This window comes from Anas platyrhynchos, chromosome 8 (assembly GCF_047663525.1).
Source record: "Anas platyrhynchos isolate ZD024472 breed Pekin duck chromosome 8, IASCAAS_PekinDuck_T2T, whole genome shotgun sequence".
Classification (NCBI taxonomy): Eukaryota; Metazoa; Chordata; class Aves; order Anseriformes; family Anatidae; genus Anas; species Anas platyrhynchos.
In genome coordinates, this window is record NC_092594.1 from 29,861,347 (window position 1) to 29,871,314 (window position 9,968).

At 42.6% G+C, this 9,968-nt stretch overlaps 1 protein-coding gene across 1 annotated transcript; it reads right to left on the minus strand.

Annotated features, from left to right (window-relative positions):
• Positions 1-221: 221 nt before the first annotated feature.
• Positions 222-6,225, minus strand: PRDX1 (peroxiredoxin 1). The gene is made up of 6 exons (XM_072042004.1): positions 6,100-6,225; positions 3,484-3,598; positions 2,836-2,989; positions 2,459-2,581; positions 1,526-1,656; positions 222-605 (listed from the first exon to the last, which is right to left on the minus strand). Exons 2-6 carry the CDS (start codon positions 3,587-3,589, stop codon positions 520-522), a joined length of 600 nt encoding a protein of 199 aa, XP_071898105.1. The 5' UTR covers positions 3,590-3,598; positions 6,100-6,225; the 3' UTR covers positions 222-519.
• Between the last annotated feature and the right edge of the window lie 3,743 nt (positions 6,226-9,968).

Below are 9,968 nucleotides of genomic sequence, written 5' to 3' on the forward strand. Positions count from 1 at the left end.
AGCTCAATAAACCAAGCTTTTAACTAGCAATCTTTACTGCTATTTAAAAGTTGTGTTACTGAACCAGAGGACTACACCACAGCTCATGTTATCGTTCCCATTGTCCCCTCTACAGAGATCAACTCAGGTTTTACATTCCAGTGGATGAATCTGACCACTACTGACCAGCAAAATCAAAGTGCTCTTTCAGCTTTTTGACTACATAAGACCAATACACGGAGTGCTTTTTCCATAAGTTTAATAGTTACAAAAGAATACCACTGCTCTATACGCAACACATGGCTAACCACATACAATGCATTGTCACTAAAGTCAATAGGGCATGATGTACAGATATTGATCATTAGGGTTTTCTATGAAGGTACTATCAACAGGACAAACTTTCCTTCAAGTAAAAAAAAGTTACTGTTTATACCTATAGCATGATCCCTTGACTCAAATGCAATGATTTAGTCAAAGTTCAGTAACTGATACTTGCTCTTTCTGTAAGGCATACTAGTTTCCACTCGGACTGAAAGTTTACTTCTGCTTGGAGAAATATTCTTTGCTTTTCTGAACATCAGGCTTGATTGTGTCACTGCCAGGCTTCCAGCCAGCTGGGCACACTGAAATGATAAGAACATGCAAGTCTTATTCCGCAGAAGTGGTTAGCGTTTCATACAAAGCATACTAACAACTCAAAACCTGTAACAATTTTGCAAGGTATATTAATCAGTTTCATCACATCAGTTATTTTTAATCCTTTTAATTTGCTTACTAGGTAGTTGCACCCAAGGAACCCAATGTCTGTCCATGTAACAGCAGGCCCTCTACACATGCACACCTTCCCATCTTTCATGGAAGCTTCACAGCAAGGGAGCACCAACACCAGCAGTCTGTGTCAGGAGGCATCTTTACAGCTACTACAGTGTAGTTACTTCCCTGGAGCCAGTCAGGCTTACTTCTCCCCCATCCTAATCAATCCTACTCCCATCCTCTAGTTTAATGGAGGAAGGAAGAGTTGAACTGCCTTTAATCCCACTTTGTGGGCATCAGGAGACTACCACAATGCAGGGGTAGCACAGCCTCAAAACTGAGGTGACACTCAAGTAGCATTCTTTGGAGTCTTCCTTTTATACAGTTAAGGAAGGCTTGATGCTTGCTTAAAGCAAGCCTGGCAATTAAAGCTGTGACATCTCAGCTTCTGAGTGTCATCATACACTTCTGGTCTAGCCTGGTTTAGATGAGACTGCAATCCCAGTTCTGGAGGAAAAGCTTCTGTCAGCTTCTTACTACTCCAGAGGAGTAGCAACCTCCACCCTTCCCCTTCAACATTTGGCAAGTACTCAATGGACCACAAACTGGAGTAGGATTATGCAGTGACAAATAGCTTTACAGAACCAGCTTCATTACAAGAGGCACAATCAATCACTTGCTGTGAACAGATCTATACATGCAATCGGTACCTTTCAGTAAACCTATTAAACCTGTTTAGTTAATACTGTTCTCTTGAGAACTATTTAGGATCAGATACAAGAACCCTTACCTTCTCCATGCTTGTCTGTAAATTGGAAAGCCTGCACAAGCCTGAGGGTTTCATCAACACAACGGCCAACAGGAAGATCATTGATTGTTATCTGTCTCAAGATCCCCTTCTCATCGATTATGAACAGACCCCTACAAAGACAGACCTGGGGTTAAACAGGTTTTGAAAGATTTGTCTGAAGTGAGTTGCAAAACCAAGTTCAATATTCTATCACACCAATAAGTTGTGTAATGTAGTATTTTCCTTTCCCCAAATGGAAAAACCTTGTGTATACTCAGTACTGACACATTAACAGTTGAAATCCTTACATTCTACAGTAGCTAGGAGACAGGTAACTGTTACTTTTCTGTATTTGTTTTGATTTAAACAAGACACTAGTCAAAAGACAAAATGGAAGAGAAACAAAGAAAAAGGGAACTTAAGAAGAGACATTGCTGTATTCAGAGAAAAATACAGCAGACTAACTGGCCACCGCTGACACCAAACTAAGAATTAGCAGAAGTTCAGCTCCCTCAGCAGCTTTAACTGGACAGATGACTAAAAGATAAGGCTTAGTTTTTAATTCTACTGTACTTTAATCACCAATAACCTGTAATCACTTTCATGACGAGGTAGGACTTGCATTAGCCATGTTTATATAAGCTCACCTGCATGAGACTCCTGCATCATGTAGATATGTAACACTCCAAGTAGTACAGTTATCAAAGGAAAGCAGCAGGCCTTTATCTAGCTCACCAAAACCATAAGAAGTCTAAACACTAAGGAGAACCAAGTAACATCTCCTCTTGTAGGAGTGTTTGATAGCTTAAAGCAGTTTACATCTGGAATAGCTAAGAACTTCAGTTTGTTAAGTGTTCAAGTACACACAAGTTCTGTGTTAATCTGTATTGCAACATACAACCTTAACAAGGAGTTCACCTTACTGCACATTACCTGTACGCAATACCTTCATCCTCTTTAAGCACTCCATAGTCTTTGGCAATGACACGTTTTGTGTCAGAAACCAGTGGAATTTTCATAGATCCCAAACCACCTTGTTTCTTGGGAGTGTTGATCCTAGAAAGTAGGAAGTTGAAATATTAAGAAAAAAGGACAGTTCAACAGATCAATTGTAGTATTGCACTTAGTCTACCATGAAGCAACAAAGGAACTGACCAGTATTCCCCATTCTGTTCAGAAGTACCTGACACTACCAGTACTTCCTAAGTGCCTTTAGTTCTTCAGTAAAGATAGTCTGAATACTCAGGATCCAGTTCCTGTGAGGCCAGGCAGAACATTCCATTTGGTTAAAATAAAAGGCAGATTCTTACCATGCAAGGTGACAGAAGTGAGAGTCAACAGAAGCTCCAATTATTTCACAGTTGATTTTCTTGAATTCATCAGCTCTGTCACTGTATGCAATAATTTCAGTTGGACAGACAAAAGTGAAGTCCAGAGGGTAGAAGAAGAACACAACATATTTTCCTAGAAGAGCAGTGTCACCAGTTAGAAGTCTTTTACCTTAGGTTTTATAGTACTTGTAATATTCAGTATCAAACATTTAAGTATCAACAGAAGAGAACGTTTTGCTAGTACTCCAGAGAAAGGAACTTCATTGGTTAGAGGAAAGTTTACTTTCCACTGACAGAAAAAAAAACTACAAGGGAAGATTTTGCTGTTCCATGTAGTGCACTGGAGATGTTACATCAGTCTCAAACTGAGAGAACAAATAAGCCTGACCCCAGATTACACTTCAGAGGAATTTTAGGCTGATAACTAACAATTATCATAGCCAGAACATTCAGCCATACTGTCAACAGCTTCCCAAGCATACTCCAGCCATCAACTGACAAAAACATCTACTCCAGTCTACCATCAGGTTTTCACTATTACTTTGAAACCAAAGCAAATTAGATGCCCTCTGACTCCCACATATGGCCAGACTTCATTTATGTAGTTAGAGAGGCACATAAACTTACCTCTGTAGTCAGAGAGTTTGATGTCTTTGAATTGCCCATCTGGCATCACAGCTGTGGCAGTGAAGTCAGGGGCTGGTTTTCCAATGAAAGCCTTTCCTGAAGACATCTTGATTTACTCTAGGAAAAAAAGAAACAAACAGTACAGTTTAGGTAACAATATGTTTGCACCCAGAACTGTTTATCCAAAGAACCTCATCCATTTACATTGAGCAGAGACAGTTCCACCACTTCATCTTGCAACACGAGGCTTAAGAATAAGATTAGTTTTGTCATCTGGGTAGTCTCCAAATTAAAGGTTATCATTGTCTTTGACTAGTAACAGCTTATTACAAAAAAGAGCTAGCCTTCTTGAGTTTTAGCAGTAGTCAGTAAGTCTCCCAGTTCCACTAATTAGATGAGTTAGAGAATCTCTAACTACCTTTTGATGAGGAGACCCTTGTTCAAGTTTACAAGAGAATTTAAAACCTCAAACCTTCTCCTGGTTATTCAATCAGGGTTTTGTTCATCTCCAACATAACAATGGATATGTTCTCTACATAATTACACTTCAGCCTTGCAAACAAAGCTGCATTGTCTTATTTGCAAACAGAAGACACATGGTATACTTGGGAACTACATTTTATGTTAGCAAGTAAAATCCCACCAAGTCTTAAACCAGTAAGGCCAGGTTGTTCCCCCCGAGTATTTCAGTCTACTGAAAAAAGAGTAAGAGGGTACACAAGGACAAGACAGCTTAACTTCTGGCTGCCTGGCCTAACACCAAGTCATTTGCAACATGTCCTGCAGAGTATTTTTGCACTGTCTGGGAATGCAGAATTTGTGCATCACTTTTTGAATTCCAGTTACTTCCAGGGCATAATTTTTCAGACAGACAGCTTGTGAGCCTTGTTTCCTCAGCTCACTCTTTTTAGTGATCTCACTGAAGTCATCCCACATACTGTACAGCCACTAGCTGACTTGGAGATACAAACCTTTGCAAGGTTAGTATGAGTCTTGTATTGCTAAAGAAAAGATTCAAAGATCTTTATAAATCCTTCCTGCAAGGCACAAAGTCCACTCCAGAACAGGTTGGAAGCCCTTCATTTCTTGGCTCCTTCCCCCTTGCCACATACTTTCCAAAGAACTAGTCCAGTAGCCATAAGCAGCATTTACTTTTCAGTAAAGTTTAAACTTATCAGTTTAGAACCTTGTAAGTTCTACATCTAAAGGCTCCTCTTACACACCCTGAGAACACAAACAGTAACCTGCAGCCTCAGTTCAGTTTGCAGAGTGCCACCTTACTCAGTATTTCTAACTGCCTCGTGCCACAAGCAAGCTCCTCTTCATCCCCTTGTTGGGGGATGGGGACAAATCCAAGGGGTTTGTCTTCAAATGCAGCAGGCTAGGAGGTGAGCTTATGAATGCCCAGTAGTTCTGGCCACCATCATTCATAAAATTGTACCGAAACAGCCTAGTAGGATGACATTAATAAACCCACTGAACTCTATATATGTAGCCACGAATACAGATGTAACCCTGAAACTGCAGTTCTGCAAGATGGAACAAGGGACAACCATTGCACAATATTTCTTTGAGATATTGCTAACTAATGATTTTTTTCTTCCTGAAGAATACCTGTTTTATCTGGAGTGCATGACTCCATTACATTATTTTACATTACTCAAGCTCAAGGTCATCCTTTTACTCAGTAGGATGCCAATCCTGCTATATTTGTTCCACTGACAGGCCCTGGAGTGTATTACTGGGGACTCAGCGTCAAATAAATACTGTCAGCCTGCTCTTTGGTGCTTCTCCTTTCTAAAGCAGGTGGTTATTGTCCCCTTTTTAGGCAGCTCGAAGGCCTTTAACACCAGGCTAGGAGGCTCAGTCACACTGCACTGCAACCTGCCACCGCAGCACGCATCCCCACCTCCTGCCTGGATTTCAGCCGCAGCGTTTCCTAACCCGCAGCAGCACAGACCACAGCAGCTCCCTTCCTTCGAGGAGAAAAAAGAGAGCACGCACTGCAAATACAGGGCAGTTTAACGGGGTCAGGGCACCATCCAGGTGCTCACAGCCTCAATTACCTCTGAATTGCAATTACACCGAGCCAGGCCCGCGCTCTAGCTCGGAATCCATCCCTTGAGGACAGCGAGGCCGTTGCACAACGCCCCAGCCTTCCTCCCCGCTCCCCTCAGCGCTGCGGTCAAAGGCTCCGAGCTGCGGTCGGAGGCGAGCGACCCGCCGGGCCGCAGCCGGCTGCCAGCGCACCGCCCGGAGCCGGAGCGGCTCCGGAGCGACTCCAGAGTGACTCCGGAGTGGGGACGGGAGGCGGAGGCCGAGCCCAGCGCCAGGCGGTGTTAAAGGAGAGGGGGGGGGAAAGGGGGGCGGCGGTCCTCAACATCCCTCCGTTAAAAGGAAGGAGGAAAACAGGGAAAAAAAGGGAGAGGGAAAAAAAAAAAGGAGAGAGAAAAAAAAGGGAAAAGATGAAGAAAGAGACCCCACCTGCGCAGAGGGGGAGGGGAGAACAAAACCAAATCAAACCAAAAAAAAAAGGAAAAAAATCCTCAAAAAAAAATCCTCAAAAAAAAGATAATAAATCACGACCATCCCAAGCGCAGCCCCCCCGACACTCACCCAAAAAAAAAACCTCCTCAGCTCGATGAGACCCCGACCCCCTCAGGAAGCTGCGACTGCGGCAGCCCCCGCGGCCCCGCCGCTTTATAGCGGCCGCGATCTCGCGAGGAGACGGGCGAGGCCCTCCCGCCCTCCTTCCCGCCCTCCTTCCCGCCCTCCGCCCGGCCTCCCCTCACGGCCTCCGCCCGCCCCTCACGGGCCGCCGGGGCTGGGCGGGCGGCGTGCAAGGGCAGCATGACTCGGCACAACGCTGCCTGGATGGCCGGCCCCCCCCCTCTGGGCTTGATAGGCTTATCTGAGCGGGGACACGGCCCCCGGCTGATGAAAGTGGAGAAAAATATATATTTGTGAATAAATTGAGGTGGTTGGATAGCGTTCTGGGAGGTGCCGGGGAAATGTTCCATGTGGGGATATTCAGAAGGGGGTTCTGATGGCTCGCTGCATGAAGTGGCTTTTTGATACCTTAATAGAAGCAAGATGTAATTGTTAGGAGACATCACAGAAGCAGAGGATGCACTGGGTGTTAAGGAAAAGTGAGATGTGGCTGGCATGCCATTCAGCTGAATGGGAGTTTGCCATTGACTTCAATAAAATCAGACCTTTTCAACAAAGCAACATACATTTCCAGTACTGTATAGGTGTGGGGTCAAATCTTTCATCTTCTCCCTCTATTATCAACTGCCTCCTCAACCTCGTTCTAGTTCTCAAGGCTTCCAGTGATACTTCCCTGTTAACGGCAAGACCGATCCAAGTCACACAAGACAGGAAAAAAGCTGAAAACTCCATTAACTGTAACCTCGAAGCCTTGGGGTTAGGATGGAAACTCTTGGACGATGTTCTTAGTCATTTCAGGGAGTTCTGTGAAGCCTCTCTGAGGGACATTTAGCCCAAGTGAATTCCCACATGCATCACGTTTGCATCCAAGAGAGCTGAAACAGTCCTCTTACTTTCTGATTGAGGACCAAAACCTGAGTGTACACATAAAAGTTTTATTAAATAATGAATGCTAAAGGCTATAAAGGGCCTGTCAATGACAAAACTGCTTGTTTTAGTTTAAAGTGATAAACTTGTTTACCACCCGATTTTTACTCCTTGTCTGTCTTCCATTTTTCAGTTGTGTTTCTTATACCGGTTAAAACTTTATTATAAATTGTAATGAGGAGAAAACCACAAAGGATTAGCAAACTTTAATTGTTTACAATCTACAACAATGTGCCGTGTTGCTGGGTGACTATACCTGTGTTGTGAATCACCCAAGAGATGACTGGTTTCAATACCAGATGAAGCTACTCCCTTAAATAATAAAAGCAACGTAACATTTATATGTGTATGTAGTAATAAATAAATAAAATCATTTTAATTCAAATAATACATCTACTGCTATTTCTGTTATTACAGCATGCTTAATCTTTTAAAGAAAGATGTTTGTTACTTTCTTAACATCAATGTTTTGAGGACAATTGGGGTCTATACATTGAGATGTGTATATACCTTGGTATCAATTCAGGCCATGTACCTGCAAACAGGTTAACCCCTGAAAGTTCTGGCTGTCCTAATTAATACCTCTACAAGAATGTAGTCTCCCTGCCACTCTAGCATATTAACCAGTGGACAACACAGTAATAACTTTCTCATGGTTTCAGTGCTTGCTATGATCATTTCTCACACTTTGAGATGCATAACATACCCATTTTGCTTAGCTACTGCAATGCAGTTTGTTCCGGGTTTGTGCTTTTAGCATTGCATTTCCATTCATATGTCTATGGCCTCATTATTTTTTGATTAGTTTCTGACCTAATCTTTCCAAAGATCAGTTTCTGGATGTTCTGGAGAGAGAAACTGTCAGGGCTGCTCCTTGTTCAGTGAGCAGATAGGTTTCTGTGACCTGTTTTGGTATTTATGTACATGATACTATTTAGAAAAAAAAAAAAAAAAGGAAAAAAAAAAAGTAGTTTTTCAAGAAAGAAAGGGCATGTCTACCCAAACAGGTGCTGGAAGGACACCTTGTTTCTCCATGCTCTGCTCTGGATTAGCCCTGATGTTGTGCTCTGCTAAAATAGCTGCTAGACAGGACCAGCCCGTACCTGATTAGCACAGAGAGAGCATCAGGAGCCACTTTGCGCCCATCTAGCCAGCTATGGCCACAATAAGAAGTCTATGCATTAGCAAAGCAGAGATGGCTGGCCCAGCAGTGTTGGAAGACTGAAACTACACAAAGATTTCCAAATCAATAACTGCAACAGATTTTACGTCTATCTTTTTGATCACAGTATCTCCCAGACATCTTGGTCAGCAATTGGACCTTGGTGTGCCAAGAACTGTAAAAATAAAGGCATTGGTCCTATTTCAGGACACAACTACATCTGAGTTTCCATCTATTTTGTTGGGGCAGAATTTGGGTTTGTTTTTTTTTTTTTTTTAAATGTAAGTGTATCCAGGACTTCTGGAACAAGATGAATCTATCCAGAACAGTAGTGGGAGCTGGGCTTGGGTGGTGGCTGCCCTGGGCATGCCCCCCAAGCAGATAAATGTTGGTTCTGCAGCAGAGAAAATCCCTGAATGCCCCCTAAAGCCAGCACATTCGGACATCATCGTGTACATTCTGTAGAGCTGATCTCTGCACATGCAGAAAGCCAGCTGAATCCCGAACATACTGAATTTATTGTATACACATGTTGCCATCAGGGACATAGTAAAAGTAAAGTCCTGACCACGTGAGGACATTTTAATATAACATATGCAAAAAGACAACTCAAAAGTCAACAACTGAGGTGTTCCCAGGCCCTGGGGCATTTATGCACAAGCAGCTGGTGCACAGTAGTTTTAATGAAAACAATTACATATCATTTAAATATACAGGGCACATATTTGGTTTTCATTGCTTTGCTCAAGTGAAGACTGTGTTTCTAGGTCAAAATGTCCTGCATAACCTCTTCCTTCTTACATACCTTTTTATGAAGAAACTTCATTACTATATGCCTGGATAATCACTACTTTTTGATGACAAAACATTTCACTCTTCCTTACCTTTTCCCTTTCACTCTTCATTACATCATTGGAAGCTAATGTTTAAGTTTTCATATGAGACATTAATATATAAATCAGGCATTTTCTGTTTCTTTAAGATTGCTGATTTCCAAAGGGATTTTTGACTGGCAAGGGCTCCAAAAAATAAATCAAACCCAGCAGTTTTTCCTTCTCCTTTATTCTTTCCTCTTTGCAATTTTGTATTTCCTGTCATTTTTATTGCCTTGTCTTTTCTGTGCACTCTCTTTCCACGTTCCTGCATTTTGTCAGAACAGGCTGCAGCACAGAAAAATCTGGTCATGTGAATGCCCAAGAGATTAATTAACCTTTGTGCCTGTAAACCTCCTGAGCAGCTGAAATTGGAACAGCAATGAAAGAGTCTGTGGCAGGATGATCTTTCTGGAAATATAAACAGGAGCCTCTTCAAAGCCTTGTCAGATATGTATTTTGCCTAATTGCTGACAATTAAAAAAAAAACAACACTGTATTTATATACTTTATAGTTTATAAATGGCAGAAATGTAGGCCTGGAGTTAAAGACAAAGCTGGCTATAGCTTTTTTTAGGTGTGTTTAAGATGAGATACACGATCCCACCAGCCTTGAGTGTTCGTCTCAGTCACGGGCGCAGTTCTGCTCCCTCCACAAGCGGTGCCTGGCTGGGCGCACCCAGGGGTAATCCCTGTGCCAAACTCACTGCTTTAATGGCACTTTAATGGCACTTTAACGGCACTTTTGCTTTTATTGTACAGCCTTAGTTTTTATTGTACAGCCAGTGAGGAGGTGCATTCCTGCACACCTGAGCCAGCAGAGACTCGGTCACCTCAGGAGCCACCACCTCTCC